Source organism: Rhipicephalus microplus, chromosome 3, assembly GCF_043290135.1.
Source record: "Rhipicephalus microplus isolate Deutch F79 chromosome 3, USDA_Rmic, whole genome shotgun sequence".
In the NCBI taxonomy this organism is placed as follows: domain Eukaryota; kingdom Metazoa; phylum Arthropoda; class Arachnida; order Ixodida; family Ixodidae; genus Rhipicephalus; species Rhipicephalus microplus.
The window spans coordinates 23200189-23217270 of NC_134702.1; the positions used below are offsets into that span (position 1 = coordinate 23200189).

Below are 17082 nucleotides of genomic sequence, written 5' to 3' on the forward strand. Positions count from 1 at the left end.
CACCATAAAGCCATGCTGTGAAGCCAACTTGCACACAGAAATTTGCATACAAGCTGCATTCAGACCTAAGCTCCAAATTTTCTTTATATTTCAAGCAGGTTATACGCAAGATAAGTGGTATTTGTGTCCAGGGTGTAGGGGGTCTTGATGTTTAGTAAAAAAGTTACGATGGCTCTTATTTTGCTCCCTTTTTCCCTCCCCCCACACCACATAAAGCCCTGCTCCCTTAAAGGTTGCAGAAGTAAGAATAAAAGGCTGAAATCAATATTTCTATCCAGAGTGGTTCAAACCTTCAAAAGTGCTCTATGTTGGTACATCACCTCAAGACACTCAAATATAAAGTGCATCTTGTTAAAACTATCTCCCTCAAGTTTGTATCAAACATACCAACGCTTCTAAGTCAAAACTATGGTTGTCCCCTTTGGCCTGCCTGCGATTTTGGCAACTGACAACTGAAGATACCTTGTTTGCTATACGCTACATCTTGCTTGATGTGCATACTTTTCAAAATGCCCTGTGAGCTTGCAGCTACATTAAGTGAAATTTTTACCTTGCACCAAAGCGTTCACCAAATGATCAAATGGCCACATTATCTCTGCCCAATGTGCTTGTACCCATATAACGTCTAACAATACGTGACATTCTCTTCAACAATTTCAGTGCGACTACATCAGTGAGAGTTTGGTTGGTTTTGGACCCCCGAAACAAACATTTTGAAGTAAATGACACACGAGACTTCTCGTTTACAAACATTTACTTCTCGTTGCACTCAAGTTGCCACTTACATGCGCGGCATACACGCAAAAACTGGGTTTCCTCTCTAAGCAATAGCTTTTTTTTTCTTAAGCCAGGCACAAACATGAATTCCGTTGTCTAACACGTGGTACACCTATCTAAGTACAGAGGACAATTTTTCTTTTCTTTTAAGCACAGGGAGGAAATAACGAACAAACATTTTGAGTGTAAAGACCCCTCTTTCAAAATGAACGAACAAGAAAAAAAAAACTGCACCATCAAGGCATGAGCTAGGCTTCCCACAACCCTTCTGGCCAGACATATCACATTTCCTTTTTTTTTCTAACAATAAGAGTAGGAAAATAACTCCTATATCTAGACTTCAAGGAAAAGCTAATAAGCAGCACGCGAGTTTTGTATACACCACAATATGTATATATATTTTTTATAAATATTTATAACTTATGTACAACAAACAACCATCCACAGATGGACTGGGTAGCAGGGAAGGAAGGGGGTTCTTTTTTTTTCTTTCTCTCCCTCTCTTTACAGTCTTAGCTGAACACTTGAGACGGGAAAACTGTTTGAAAGGAAGGAGACGACGTGGCCAAGACGGGGAGGAAAAATGGAATGTGCCTTGTAACTGCGGGTTCATTCGCATTCGCTGAAGGGTCGCCTTTAGTGGGCGTCGTGATGGCTCCTCAAAATTGAATCCAGGCCCCTTGACTTGGCGACTGCTGCGATGGCACGCTGCTGTTTGCCGGCGGTCTGCAAGTTGTGAGAAAGCGAAGAGAGGGTCATGTGAAAAGAGGGTTCTTAATGGTTAAATATTGCAATCGTGTAGTCAGCTTGACTGCAGTGTAGGTGGTAGCACCGACGAACCTCTACATAGTTCCCAAGAGATGCAAAGCAAGCTTGTTGGTGGCACACCTTCAGTAAGTTTCTTTGTAGTGCTCATACATTACAGGACAAAATGAAGGAACATATAGACGCATTGAGCGCTGTGTCCATCGATACGTGCCTTTATTTTGTCCTGTGTCGAATGTGTGCGACAAGCAAACTCTACAGTGATTACAAGTACGTTGAACACAAGTCTATTCAACTGTTGTACACATCAAACTGTGTAACACCACCTTGCAGAGCCGATGTACAGCAATATACAAAGCGTCTATTGAAAACTTTCACTATAACTATAAATATATCTTCTCAGAAAACTTTATGCGGCATAATCATAAAGTAACTGATGTCCCGGCAAAAGTCCTACAGTCTGTTTTATTGAACTTTTAGTGTGAATAACCATTTCTTGTGTTATATTCAATATACGTGTTTATTGTTACTAATATTGGTGGGAAGAGGATTGCTTTCTCTATGAATTAGTGTAATACACTTTATAAGACACAATATTAATTATAGCTAACATACAATGGTGTCAAGGAAAGAATAGGGGATATTATTATCATCATTAGTCTGTTCTAACTACTGTCATGTCAAACAACGAAATACATGCCCTAAAATTTCCACTTCTTTTCTACTACTACAAACTTTAGAGTGCCGCATGCTCTGCTAATAGGAGATAAAAAGAAATAATATTTATTTGGACCATCCCAAAAATGGCTAACTTATCACAGATATCAAAGTGTTAGTAAGTTTCCCTGCAATACTCTCGTATTGTGGTAAAGGATGCCAATACCATATACGTGCAGTAGCTTGAGGTTTTTATATGTAATTATTAATTACCATACAACAACCTGCTTTGTGATATATTTCAGGCATAACAGTGACGTCACCATGCCAAGTGCACTTGCGCGAGCGTAACATCAGAATAAATATTCACCTCTAATTTGGTCATGCAGATCTATATATTGCAGATTTTTGGATGAAACATTAATGCACTGGCATACTTTACAGGCTTGACCATCATATAAAGGTTCTGCCAAAGAGAGTATTTTTTGGCTAGAAAAAACGAAAATGCCAACAAGCGTAGGATTAATACCAGCACAGCAAAAAGCAATCAAGCATTGGGCACACTTGAGCTGGCTCTCTTACAGAGGTGAATGACAGATGCACCGCGGTGTTCCTGGCAAGGCTTGTACAAAACTATAAAGCTGTCACCACGTTTGAATCGCAAGTGAAGAAACAGCTTGCTTACGTGACGGGAGCACTGGCAAAGTCGCCCCAGGGGTCGGCTGAGGTGACTGCTGCCGGTGCTACCGATGCCGCATTGCCGGACGGACCGTCCCCGGACAGAAGCGGAGGGGCACTCTCCTTCGGTGGACTCAGGTCCAACAGGTTCCCCACTCCTCCGGCTGCTGCAGGCTGGGACGACGAGGAGGCGGGCGAGCAGGGGTTGCTGTTGCCCTCGGGCGTCTGAGCCGTGGCCGGACTCGACGGAGGCGGTCGGAGGCCACTGCTGAGCTGCGAGGTCGGCGGAGGCAATTTGACGCCTCCCGGTGGCGGCGGAAGCAAGCCAATGCCTCCTCCACCGCTGCCAGATGTGGGTGCCCTTGGTCTGCTCTTTCCCGAGCCGGATTTCTGCTAGGCATCAAGAAAAAACAAAGACGATGTGACTAGCTTCAAAGTCTGGCTTCAACTGCTAGTGCTCAAGGCCTTATCAAATTTCAGTATCTCTACAAATCCTCCGATTCAGTAAAGGGCGCTCAGACATCTGAAAACTTTCATGTTTAGGTTCTATCACAAACCAGACTGTAAGAAACATGACTGAAACATTAAGAGCCCTCCCACTGCCGTGAATTTGGATGCCAGCAAAATAAGCAACAGCTGCTTCACATAGTTTTCGTAGCCATTTGCACTTCTGTTTGCAATTTGAGTTTGAAACTGTTGAATTTTCAATTCCTTCTATTCTTCCTCCGAGTGAATGGCGCGCATTCACCCCATAGCAAGTCCAAAGGGCAACTGCTGATAGTAGTGCTAGCGCGATATCTAAGCCAAAAGGCACAATGATCGGTGAGAAATGTTGCTGCCGTGTATCCCAACACTAGCAAAAGAGGCATCAGCAGTGATGAGGGGTACAGCAAAACAATTGTTCCAAGCGTAGTTTTGTCTGCGGATGCAATCTGCCAGAACTTAAGTCATATACAGCTTTGCTGTAAAACGAAACGAGAAGTGCAGATACATGTTTAGCGTTATAATGGGAAAGTAACAGTCTCTTGATGTTGTTGTATAAGTTTTAACAGAGAACAAGGGGTCCACCATGGCTACAGCACCCATAGGCTATGCGCAACAGCCATGCAGGGACTAGCAGGGCGAGAATAAATGATAATTATGCCTATCGAGATCACAGACAGAAGTTTTAATTACTCAACAATCAATTATTTATAGTGGTATACCGTATTGAGAATCTTCTCACAATAAATAAATTAGCCAATAGCTGCTTCAGTATAGGAATGTGTTAACGCTTCAATCTGTTCCTCTGTGTTAGTCTGAGATTACTGCAGTTGCAAATCTGCACATGCTAAGGTACAGTGCGAGACGAAGGTGAAAGCTAATGTTACAGGCAAAGAAGTCAAACACAGCAAGCGCAAGAACCCAGATCATTACTACCATATAGCTAAATAAGAAGTTTGCTATCCGTGCCGGCAGCCAGATACCGCTCTCGCTCTTCCTCATGTAACTGAAGTGCCCGCAACTTACACCAATGTTCATGTTGATCTTGATTGTTTGGCCTTCCTTGAAGCTGAGGTCCAAATGCGGCTGAGCGGGATCACTGCCGCCTTTCTCCAATTCCTCAGTCTTCTCCAGCCACCTGAGTTATTCAACAATATGCCTATATGATGCACGATAGAACAAGCACCCTTTTAAAAAATTTTCATACTTCAAGTGCACTAAATGAAAGTTGGAAATCTTATTCAGAAAGAGTGTCTTTTTTTTTTCTGATTCTAAATATATATACACTCACTGAATGGTAAGCAGCTGTATCATGAAAATATTTTTTAGCACATACATTCAGTTTATCTCCTAAGGGGCACCTCACTAATTTCGCTTCTTCGAACGCAAAAATAAAGGACATGGCCAGACTTCCAGACAGTTGTTATCCTCAATGAAATATTCATTTTTCCATAATCTTGTTCACCAAATTAGAATTTACTGAAACTACAATTAGTAATGAGCCAAAATATTTGCTAAGTTCAGATTTCCTTATTTTACACCGAAATATATTGAACATAAACACTCTGGCAATCTGATTCTGTCCTTTCTTTTTGCACATGTGAAAGCAAAGTTACTGATAAGCTTCGTAAGCCTCAAATATGTGTATAAAAAAAACTATCTGGTGCAGCTGCCTAAAAACCTCCTTACTGTGGCATTAGGAAATGGTATATCACATATATGTGACAGGAATTTTTTAATAACACATGACAGATGAACACTACGTACTTGAAGTGGTCTTGAAGGGCAACATTCAGGTCGAAGGAATCGCCGCGGTCCGCGAAACCAATACCAATGAATGCTGCACGGCCTGCAAAGAGAAAGATCATCAATTAATTGGAGTACTTAAAATGCCATGTACAGCCTGAACCTTGCAGCAAATTCAATATGCCTGTGCCCAATAGCAAGCACAAGAGAAGCCCACATATGAAGGGCCGTATCATCTGTGTCAAGACAATCCATGTCTTATAGGCAATCCATGCACTCTTAAATATGCTGCAGTAATGTACCCCCTCCCGTAAGTTTGTGAAACGTGAGATTGCCGAGAAAGCTATTTTCTTGCTATGTCTGAGAATATAGCCTCCGAATATATGCCACAGCTTGTAATAGTTATTGGGACCTACCCATACATGGCATAGCGTAAACTTTTGTGGTCGGGTGTACACCAGGACGTAATTCTGACTCTGAAGAGAGGCTGAAAAATATTCATGCACCACTCTTGTTTTCTTCATTGAAAATTTTTGCTGTCCTTTTAACAACGCTGTAATACTGGAATTCCTCAAGACACAAGATATCAATTACGTCATCTTTCAGGTTGTCAATTACATAATGCATGCCAAATGGTATCATTCTAGTGTAATTGCACATGTGAATTGAATTAAATGAAAGCATTGCAGAAGCTGTTTGCTGATAGCTTTATTTTTGTGCAATGTATGTGCTTCATAAAGACTGGAAATAAACAATTGCAATGACATAGCACCAGACAATGCCGTGAGTTGCACCAACTTCCATTTCTCCAGAGTACTGAAAAATTTCTTTCACCTTTCAAAAAATTGTCACAGGAGCATCGTACAACTTTCAGGATGTAGTATGAATGATAGCGGTTGCTCAAACTTTTCTTACGAAAGCACAATTTTAAATCAAGCAATACAGCTGTGAAACTGTTTTTCAAATACATCCAAAGAAAGTAGCGTACCGTTGTCATCTTGCAGCCTAATGACAAAGTAGCGGCTTGAATCCATCACCGCCTCTACTGCAATACCTGGGTACTTGTCTATTGGGCACTTGGCAAACAGTTCACCTGCGAGAGGATTGTTTTTGGCATGATGAGAAAAGAACGTCACCCGCAACAGCAAGTGAGTGTGGACTTCTTTGCATTTTCGATTGTTGCTTGTGTAACCGCTGGGAGAAAAAAAAGTGAACGCAAAGAAGAGAAGGTTTACCAAAGCATGGTTCTATTCAAATCACAACTGTTGTTGAGAACAAAATATCACAGACAATGCAATGACTGAGAGCTTTTTCAAAGGACTTCATTCAATTGTGGCTAAAGATATAATTACAGCTATATTACTGGATTGATGTAAATAGCATCTCACACAAAAATAAGTTTGTTCCTTATAAAGCTTTATTTTTAACACTAAATCTATTGCAAGACTATTTTTTATTGACTTCATTGTAGCCAATATTTCGTTATATCCGGGTTCTTTATATCGAGGTTTGAGTATATACGAGAGCACCCATTTGGGCTTTAAATAAGCAATATAGAGCGTAACATCCATCTTGCCCTCCTTGTACGTGTTGCGTTGGATTGACCAGAGGTTAATCAGCTTATCCGAATAAGACTTGCTGATAAACTAAGTCATGAATGCTCACCCGAGTGCTCAGATTTGGGTGCACGTTAAAGAACCCCAGGTGGTCGAAATTTCCGGAGCCCTCCACTACAGCGTCTCTCATAATCATATGGTGGTTTTGGGACGTTAAACCCCACATATCAATCAATCAATCAATGCTCACCCGAAATCTTGTCCTCGAGCTTCAGAATGCACTCCTTTCCTTTCACAACTAATCTCATTCGCCCTTTCCATTCTGGAGCGTCAAGTTTCCAGTCTGCAGCCCTGTGTGAAGTGAGATAATAAGTTTAAGGTCAGTGCATCAAACAAGGGCTTCTGAAGAAAACACACACACGGCACTGACTTTGAGCAACATTTAACAGTGAAGTTATAACCATATACATATGGTACAGAGGCATGCATTGAAGTGGGTGGTCTTGTCAAAGACTATAAAACACAGACAACTGTGTCAAAGACTATAAAATCACAAATCACTTACTGCGTAGTCACTGAGCTCGAAGACAGTACAAAATTTAAAATTCATTGGGACACGCGATCTCTAGTGCGTGCAATATGCAATGTTTGCCTTAATCAAACATCCAATCTCGCTTTTTGCCACTCGTTAATATTGAAACTGTGCCTTCCCAGAACATGCACTGAGCTTGAAATCATATGGCTTTCTTTTGTGTAAAACAGAATTTTCTCTTCCATTTTTCTAGTACACTGAATTTGGGTCAACATGCAATTTGAAAAAATTTTAGCTTGATTTTGGAAGTTATCCAACAGAGGTGTAAGTGAAAGAACACTGAAGCCTTCTTTTCTTTTTCCACTGCACGTGAAAAGACCACGATATGATACGAGATGCGCGGTATCAGACGGCTGCGGTTGTATTTTGACAACCTGGTGTTCTTCACCGTGCGCCAGCACATTCAGCTGCATCTGCAAGTGCTGTGCACATAACTCAAGCAACGCTCCGATCTTTTCTTTTACAACTTTTCCGCGACACTTTGCGATTGCTGTACAGCGGATTCTCCTGCACCTAGTGCCGCAAGGTGAGATTATGTTTCCTCCAATCCACGCTTTCGCGGGGCAATTTTAGAGGGCACAGTGCGACATTAATGCTCAGGCATACGCATTGCGGAGTTGTGCTCCTGATTTTCAGTAAACAAACAAACACACGCATCCGGTGGGCGGATCGGAAATGTCAGCACGCCGTCTTCCCCCCCTCTACCGCCTGGCATTGTTCGGAATAGGCAAGTAGTTCAACACACAAGGTCCACAAGCTATACACGGACAGGGCGGTGCCACAACAAGGAAAGACTTCAACCAAAAGAGCTTCTTTCTGGAAAAATAATTTGCGGGCGGCTGGAGTACCGCATAACCGACGCAATGCCTGCAGTGTGGCAGTTTAGTGAACTTCCAGAGAACAGCGACGAAGTGCTTCGTTAATTCGCATTTCGTTCTGAATCGCACAATATGTGAACGAAGCCACAATAGCGAGCAACCGTTTCTATTGAACGAGCACACTTATTGCAAAACATATATCTGTCCACGAAGCAGAAAAAAAATACACCCACAAGTGCTGCCCGCAACTAGGCGTGCTGACAGCGCGCTCTCACTTATCAAGCTCAGTCCGTCACGAAACGGACGTGCGTGACTAAAGGATGCGCTAAACTGACCTGTAACCTCTGTTTGTCGTCCTTGGTGGTATTTTGTAGACGAAAACTTCGTTTTTAACGAGCAAGACGCTTTCGTAGTCTTCCATACTGTCAGCGATGGCAGTGGCGCCTGGCGGTGCGTCATGCGTACTATGTGGAACGAGAAAAGCGGCAAATTGAGAACCGCGTGAGTACGCGGGGAACTACAACGCTAGGCACCCTAACAACGATGTGAGTCGTTCATTCTTGGGCACCAAAAGTATTTGTTCCGCTGATCACCCGACAGATACAAATACTGATAGATGCATTCACCGGAGAAAGAGGGAGGGAGTATTTTGTTTTACAAAAATCGTGAAAGTTTCGCGCGTGCCGCAAGGGTGACTCAATGAATACGGCAGCAACAAATTGGATAAATCACGTTGTCGGGCTAGTTGATTTGGAAGTTGCTGGAAAATACCACCTAGGACAACAAACAGAGGTTATATGTCAATTTCGCGCATCCAACATATGCACGTTCTTTAAGTAACGGACTCCGCACGATAAGTTGCGATAAGTGAGAGTGCGCTGTGAGCACGGCCAGTTGCGGACAGTGCGTGCGGTGCGTTCGTTGTGGTCTCCTCGTACGAACGAACGCTCAAGCACCGTCCGCAATAAAAGGGGCATGCGAGAGGTTAGCGATGTGCAGTGATAGAAAACCGTAACGCAAATAGTAAGCGCGACATATGGACATGAACACATTGCTACCCCCCCCCCCCCCCACCTTTTTTTTTTCGACGTCGTTCCTTGTCAAGTCGGGCTTACACATGTTTTTTTTTATTATTGAACAGCTGTGGGAGTTTTTCTGTATCTCGTTGACTACTTCTCTACGTGTCTATAAAATTTTCTCTCTTTCTATTTCTTTCTTTCTCCTTCGCTCGATCTCCTTTTTTCTCTCTCTGTACTTGTTCTCTAGCCACTGTACTTGTTCTCTCGCTTCGCTTTTTATTTCTTTCCTTTCTCTATCCCTCACTGCCTCTATTTGTAGCTTTGTCTTGCTATCTTTTTTTCTTTTTTTCCCTTACTTTTTCTCACTCCCCTTCTCGTTGTATCGCCTTCTGTCTTTGCTCTCTTTCGTTATCCCTATTTCTTTCCCTCTCTGTTCTTTCTCTCTCCATTAAGAGTTATTGCATTCACCGCCGGACAAGTCGGCGCACTTGTTCCAGGAGCGAATCTGAAGAGGATGCAGATGAGAAAAAGGGCGAGGAGACCGCGTTCCGGTTTATGATGCTGATGATAGTTTTCGGATTCAGCAGACGCGCATTGCGCTCGGCCTGAACAGCTCCGCTGTAAAATAAATATAGGAATGCTATACAAGCTCAGGCTAGCAGGGATCGATTGATTCCCTGTAGGATCTGATCAGCCGTAACTCTTGACACAAAACGTTCGCGTGAATGCGGCCGCTCCAGTGAGCGAAGTGGTTTTTGCGCTCTGTCGCTTCAAGACGAAGCGGACAGCACTGCATCTACAGGGGTATGGCTTCCAACCATCCCGGTAAGCGGCGGAAAGGCTAAACTTTACCGCGACCACCCAGTTGGCCTAGGCCCGGTCGCTAATCTGCAGGTTTTAAATAAGTTTTGTCCATCCATCCATCCATAACACTTCCACTCATCTCAGCTGATATGGTGCGCGCAACCGTGTCGTTTTGATCAGATAGCATTGGCTGCCCGGGCAACGCGGCTGGCGCTAGCCTACCTTTGCGCGAGCCTACCTTTGCGCTAGCCTACCGGCGTGTTTCACATCCGCTTGAACCGCGCCCGTCTGCTGCCTTCGCAAGCTTTCGCTCACATATAGAACATATGACGCGCGGGGCGATGTTACCTATTTGTACTTTAAACGGAACATGACGGCAACGACAAAAAATGAGCCTCGAGTATCCCCGTTTTTGATATCGCAGTAAGAAGAGCAATAAACTTTATTTAAAATGAGCCGATGACGGAGTCGACCAAGGCATGGTCGGCTTCTATAACAATTCGTGGGCCTTAGCTGATAGCTTGGCCCTGTTCACCAGACGTCATATTTAAGGAACTCCCATCGTCATGTTGGAGTGTACTTGATGTTCACTATTCGTGAGAATACCTTTCTCTAAACAGATCCTCCATTGCGGGAACGGGACGGCATTATGCTCTCCCATAGTAGAGTACCAACTACTCTAAATCGTTAACCACTTTTTCTGAACACACTCTCATTCCGATCTTGGAGCGACTGTACACACAGCTGATATCTGTTTTCTCGAAGGAACTCTTGTTTCCCGGTGAGGAGGAATTCTTTTGGCACTGGTCCTGCCCTTTTGTGTTCGTCTGTGACGTGTGAAGCTTGTTTTCAGGCCTGCCTGGTTCTGGTAGGCTGATGTTTGTTTAGTACTGGCACAAATACCTTGTATATACCACGAAAATACGTAACATGTAAATACTTACGCTTAATTTGTGTGTTCTTCGTTTTCCATGTAATGTACATGTGTAATCATATCTTTTTGTAACAATATTTGGTGTGTATGTGCATGTTCTGTTCTGTCGCGATGTTCTGTTGCATTGTAATTGATGTTCACTGATCGTGAGAATACTTTTCTCTAGACGTATGTCCACGCATGGTCGTGGCGTAATTTTTGTCGACACGTCCTCCTGAAACGTGAGGCACACGGGACGGCTTTACACTCTCCCGTAGTAGAGTACCTAGTACTCTAATTTGTTACCCACTTTTCTGAACACAGGTTCCTCCACTGTGTCCACATTGCTACGGTGTACTAGAATAACCTTGCGCCGCATGTCATATGGCGTGGCAACGTGTTGGGTGTGCAAGAGCGTGCGCTCATTAGACTGAAATTTCATCAAATGCCACCATTGCCTTGTCACTGTGACTGAAAATTGAATACGCAGGTCTTTGAGAGCTTCAAAGCACGTGTTATATATCCCCGGCTTTCGATATTTCAAGCGAGAATCTCAAACATCTTATCAATTTATCGCCGTTCCCACCTTTGCACCAGGGCAAAAAATACACACGCGCACTCCCCGTTCCGACGCGTTGACTTTATTTCGGGAGGTCTCCGACCTTTCTTTGTGCGCTTGTGTTGCGTGTGTATATGTACTATCATGCACATGTGCAAACTGCTAAAGCGCCGAGAAAAAAAAAAGGGGGGGGGGGCATTCCCAAATCTCTTTTCTAATGTATTTACCTCGGTTGAGTGCTGACTGCTATGTATGTGCAATTATGATGTTTATCTTACTCTAATCTTGTGTGGAGAGCTTCGTTCGTAAATGGTATCCACGCTATGATCACAGCGTTGTGAAACCCAACGCGGCCAGTGCTCGAGCGCTGTCCATTTCTCGATGCGCGGTCGGCGTTCGTGCTGGCAAATGAACGGTAGCGTTGCACCGCGCGCGAGGGTGCTCTCTCTGGCGACGCGTTGATGCATGTGCTCAGTCACGTGGCGGTACTTCAATCGCTCGCGAACACGAGCCGATATACGCAGCAGTTCTTGCCTTCGACACCCTTTCTGCGCCGATCGAGAACTTCTGACTGTTTCGAAACATGCTCCACATCCTCGAAAACTTGAAGAAGCTCTTCAGGGTTAGGAAGGTACACACGGACGGCAATGTCTTCCGTCTTCACACCGTCGTCACGGTCGCCTTCCTGATGGCCTTCGGCACGATCCTCACCACGAAGGAGTACGTGGGGACGCCCATCGACTGTCACTGCCCGATGGTTCCCAAGAGCGTGGTCGACTCGTTTTGCTGGGTGGAGTCCACTTTTAGCTTTCGTGCGCTCTTCAACGCGTCTTTCAACGCGAGCGTCATCTACCCCGGCGCCGGTCACAAGCCTCCCAGGAGCGGACTCAGAGACCGGAAGTACCACACGTACTACCATTGGATCTGCTTCCTCATGTTCGCCCAGGCGCTGTGCTTCTACGCGCCTCGGTGGCTGTGGAAGGCCTGGGAAGGCGGCAAGGTTTCCGCCATCGTCGCCGCACTTGACATCCGTTCGGCTATGACGCAGAACAGCGCTGAGCTTTGGTCCCAGATGGTGGACTTTCTCGTGCTCAACATGAACCACAATCGCTACTTCCTGGTCAAGTACCTCCTGTGCGAGCTTCTCAGCGTCGCCAACGTCATAGCCCAAGTGACCTTCACCGACTACGTTCTCGGAGGAGGGTTTCTGACCTACGGCTGGGACCTGGTACGCTGGCATCGCGCTGAGGACCACCGGGAGTTCGTGAGTCCGGCCGTGATGGCCTTCCCACGCATCGCCATGTGCACTTTCCTCAAGTACGGTCAGTCCGGGACGATCGAGAACCTCGAGGCCATCTGCGTCCTCCCGCTCAACATCATCAACGAGAAGGTGTTCGCATTCCTGTGGTTCTGGTACGCGACCGTGCTGTCCGCTGGCGTCTTGGCCGTGTCCTACCGCGCGTTGCTGATAGTGAACGTGCCGCTCAGGCGTCGTCTGCTCAGCTGGCGTTATCCGGACAGCCAGCGTATCCCGGCCCTCGTGTCGTCCATGTCGGCCGGCGACGTCTTCCTGCTCAGTCTGGTGGGGCAGAACGTGGACTCGCTCGTCTTCAGCCAGTTGGTGACGGAACTGTGGCGCAGGACGATCAACTCGATCAACGGGGCGCCCGTTGCCGTCGTGGTGCCCACCGCTCCTGTGCCGCGCTGAAGACAGAAGTGAAATGTTTTTTGTCTGATTCTCATCTCTCCCGTAAGGTTGTACCGTGAGAGTACACGTGTCTTTCATTGTATGTTCTGGAGTGACTTTTCCCGCTTTACTTTCAGTTCCAGCTTTAAATTTTTTGCACCATTTTTCATGTGGTTGTGTTGGTATTACTGTGCGAGACAGCGAACGTCTCATCGGCATTTCGCGGCGGTGTGCGTTGGCTTCTCGAGCCCTCTGTGCCCACAAAAAATATTTTAAAAATGCATGACGTGGTAGAGGGGAGAGAAAGCCGGAGTCTACATAGACTCCCGGCACTGCCTCTGGATTCTGGTCATTCGGCCTATTTTCTCTATCCACCAGGCAATCGGAAAGGGCTACCAGGCAAAGGCTTGGGCAGGAGTAGTTGATATATTTCGTTTCAAATGCGAATGCAGTGCTTGTGAAGACTGCAGGCAGGCAGACAGACAGACCAATTTAACGGTGACCGGCCGCGGTGGTATAGTGGCTAAGGTACTCGGTCGCTGATCCGCAGGTCGCGTGATCGAATCTCGGGTGCATTTTCGATGGAGGCGAAAATGCTGTAGGCCCGTGTGCTCAGATTTGGGTGCACGTTAAAAAACCTCACGTGTTCAAAATTGCCGGAGCTCTCAATTCATTATCATATGGTGGTTTTAGGATGTTAAACCCCTTATATCAATCAATCAAATCGATTTAAGGGTGTCACCCCGCCGTGGTGGTCTAGTGGCTAAGGTACTCGGCTACTGACCCGCAGGTCGCGGGTTCGTATCCCGGCTGCGGCGGCTGCATTTCCGATGGAGGCGGAAATGTTGTACGCCCGTGTGCTCAGATTTGGGTGCACGTAAAGAACCCCAGGTGGTCGAAATTTCCGGAGCCCTCCACTACGGCGTCTCTCATAATCATATGGTGGTTTTGGGACGTTAAACCCAACATATCAAATCAAATTTAATGGTGTCATCCATTGGCGGATTCGCAGCGACGGACGAACCCTGCGCCGAAGCACTCCGACCACTCTGGTGGAGGGCAACTGAACGGAATCTACCAGTGGAGTACACGCTCTCCCTCTGGAGCAAATGGAAGGGTCAGAATGTATTGCGATGCGGGCTCCTCCCTTTTTTCATCAGTGTGCACACTGGACACGGCGACACATGCGTTAAAAAAACGCAAGCGCTGTAGATATAGTTCGACGTGAGGCGCGACAACGGTGTGGGCGCGACCGACGCGACCAGCGTCCGTTGGCGCGCCCACTGTAGGCACCATTTTAGGGCACGGGACGCTGGCGACTACGGTTGAATACGCCGCTTCTCGTGGAGCACAAAAAAAATGCCCCCACCTCCCCGAAGGCCGGAGTGGCCAATGGGCACTGGTTCGGCGGGCACGGGACGCAGCAGCGGGTGTTATAGCTCTGGACTGAGATTTCACCCGACATTTTACTATGATCGAAAAAAAAAAAGTTTCTCTCTCTCCCCGAAGCAAATCGTGAGTAAATGCGAAGGCATAGCGTAGCGTCCGTAGCGGTGTTTCGCACGTGAGAATTCACACAGCGTTAGACGAATAATGTTTTCTTTTATTTTTCTTAAACCGTGCAGCCAATAGCGCCGTTCGCCGCACGTGGCGTTTTTCTGTCGTGAGAAACGCGGTATGCGTTTCCAGCTCTAGTAGCTATAGTGTGCACGGTAAAAAACAAACCACGGTTAAGTGTACGGTTAAGTGAACAAACCAAACAGCGTTCTCGGCTCGGCGAGGGCATTTCACAGCGGTGTCTCGAGCACACATTTTCGGATGTTCTTAAGAGGCACTCAGCCAGCGAACGGTCGAGACTCGAGAGTGAAGTGCGAGTGGACGGGAAAGTGGGGCGCACGGAGGAGAGAGTGAACGGCGAGAGAAGGAGTGGCGAAGCACTAGACCTACCTTCTCCTACACTCTCGCAACACATGCTCCGGTTGCTAGGGGCGAGGATAAGCGCGCGAGCAACGCCGACTAAATTTCAAGGCCGAAAGGCTGCCGCAGTGACGTCAGAGGGTGGGGCCCAGTTACGCCACGAACGTGGCGGAAAGCCTGTGTTTTGTTCACGTTTTAGGAGAACCAACGCTCCCGCTTTCGCAGGTGCTGCGGCTTGATTGGGCCGAATAAAAGATGTGGAAAAAAAAAGTCTTACTGAGCATGCTCAGTTGGGCAACTGGGCCCCGAACCTCTGACGTCACTGCGGCAGCCTTTCGGCCTTGAAATTTAGTCGGCGTTGCTGTTGCTTGGGGGCTGCTGTTGCTTGGGAGAGGGCAGTGGACGGATCCCGATGGACGCCTGACATAGCCCGACTAAGAAATGCATTCGAATTTAAAAGTTGCTCCGTAAAGTAGATCTCGCGGCGTAGCTGCTCTGGATCTTTCAATGGAACATACCGGAAGCACTATCAATCCGCGTCTCGAACGGAGTTGCTCCGCGTGGCGCAGAAAAAGCGCTATCGGAAGTTCTCCAAAGCTGTCAATGGATGACATCAGCGCCGTTACGATAGAATCCCAAGTAAATGCGGTCACACTAATGCCGTGCCCTTCCTCTGAGGTTCAGAAGGACGCAAACGAAGTAATGATCTTGCAACTGTGAAATATTTGCGGTAATTGGAAGTTGTCCGTGAGAAAGCCGTTGTTTCTTTGTCCACCGAGTCTGCGCAGTCGTTGCAACTGTAACGAACGAAAAGAAGAAAACTCAGAACTATTGTTCAACCCCTTATTATAAAGATGTGGGAACATTCAGGCGATAGCCTTGGATGCTGCATCATCGCGAAAATTGGCCGTCAGTGACGTCAACACGAGTAAGGCGAAAGATATTGTTGTGACGTCACCATGACGTCACAGAGTGACAAAATTTGTGGCGTCGTCACATGACAACGTCGCTTGGTGAAAGGTGAGCTGTTCATGGAGGCAGTGCAAAAGCTGCGTTACGTGCAGAAGAACTTTTGGACGGGGGCGGTGGGAGGATCAGTACTTCGACTGGGAAGATAAAGAAGATTGCTTTCGCTTTCGAATCGTCTTAGGCGAATGCATAAAAGGACCTGTTAGTTTTTCCTTGACATGGTACGAAAAACTCAAAGAGATGAAATTCATTTGTTCTATCTCCATGCGTAGTTGTGTGTAGGGTTCTACACTATGTGTGAACAGGGCAGGGGGGGGGGGCAATGTAGGAGTAAGTGGAGTTTCACTAAAGCACCCCCTCCTCCCTTCCCAGCCCCCTTCCAGTAAAACCCTTACTATCACGATGCTGTGCAAGGATGAAGTACTTGAGAGGAAGGGGGGGTGGCTGTACAGCGTCTTTTGGATGGTCGCGTAGACAAGCTTGCTCAATTACCAGTGCCTCCGAGATGAACGCGTTCCTGCTGAATATGGTCCAGCGCATGGACTCCGTGTATGGCAGCGTTGAGAGTGAGCCGCGGTACGTGTAGAACTTCTACAGGTCCCCTTGAGGCATCAGGCTGTTCTGCGTCAGACCCGCAGTCCGCCAGGCGGCGCACCATGCATGGGAGTAAGCGCTGAAACCTCCTTGGTATCAACCCATTCCTTGTTCTCCTAACAGGTTTTCATCATGACACATTTCGCTTACTCGCGTATTGTCCTTGGCCGTTCTGTTTCGAACGGCCAAGTACCTACCAGCAACACACACACACACACACACACACACACACACACACACACACACACACACACACACACACACAAGCACGCACGCACAGAGAGACAGACAGACAGACAGAGTGAGAGAGGGTGGGGTTGAATATTATTTCGGAGGGTGGGATCTGGGTAGGAGTTGGGCCCTCACTTCTGGCTACGCCGATGGTTTCCATATGGCGCTTCGAAAGCTGTCCGCGCGGGCATTGAGCGTCCCCGGCATCCGCCAGAGCTGGCTTACCCGCAGTGAAAGATACTATGCGAAAAAGCCCACCTCAGCGTTCATTTACGTCTTGCAAGTTGCATCAGTGTCAAGTGGTCGCTTTTAAATCG

General features: G+C 46.6%; 2 protein-coding genes across 3 annotated transcripts; one reads left to right on the forward strand and one right to left on the reverse strand.

Annotated features, from left to right (window-relative positions):
* Positions 1-1174: 1174 nt before the first annotated feature.
* LOC119180567 (NECAP-like protein CG9132) lies at positions 1175-8566 on the reverse strand. Of its 2 annotated transcripts, none has more exons than XM_037431674.2 (7): positions 8408-8566; positions 6913-7013; positions 6095-6199; positions 5128-5209; positions 4387-4498; positions 2885-3267; positions 1175-1503 (listed from the first exon to the last, which is right to left on the reverse strand). In XM_037431674.2, exons 1-7 carry the CDS (start codon positions 8491-8493, stop codon positions 1437-1439), a joined length of 936 nt encoding a protein of 311 aa, XP_037287571.1. In that variant the 5' UTR covers positions 8494-8566; the 3' UTR covers positions 1175-1436. The 2 variants fall into 2 exon arrangements, with proteins under 2 accessions (XP_037287571.1, XP_037287566.1); XM_037431669.2 differs by having other exon boundaries at positions 2885-3270.
* Positions 8567-11937: 3371 nt separating this feature from the next.
* LOC119163440 (innexin shaking-B) lies at positions 11938-13190 on the forward strand. The gene has a single exon (XM_037415437.2). The coding sequence runs from the start codon at positions 11951-11953 to the stop codon at positions 13073-13075; it is 1125 nt and encodes a 374-aa protein (XP_037271334.2). The 5' UTR covers positions 11938-11950; the 3' UTR covers positions 13076-13190.
* The last annotated feature ends 3892 nt before the right edge of the window (positions 13191-17082 follow it).

Coding starts and splice junctions, on each gene's coding strand:
- LOC119180567 (XM_037431669.2), bottom strand. CDS start 8,493: ATGGAAGACTACGAAAGCGTCTTGCTCGTTAAAAACGAAGTTTTCGTC. Junction 7,014..8,407: donor ACGACAAACAGAGGTTACAG/GTCAGTTTAGCG, acceptor CACTTCACACAG/GGCTGCAGACTGGAAACTTG. Junction 5,210..6,094: donor TAGGCTGCAAGATGACAACG/GTACGCTACTTT, acceptor TTCTCTTTGCAG/GCCGTGCAGCATTCATTGGT.
- LOC119163440 (XM_037415437.2), top strand. CDS start 11,951: ATGCTCCACATCCTCGAAAACTTGAAGAAGCTCTTCAGGGTTAGGAAG.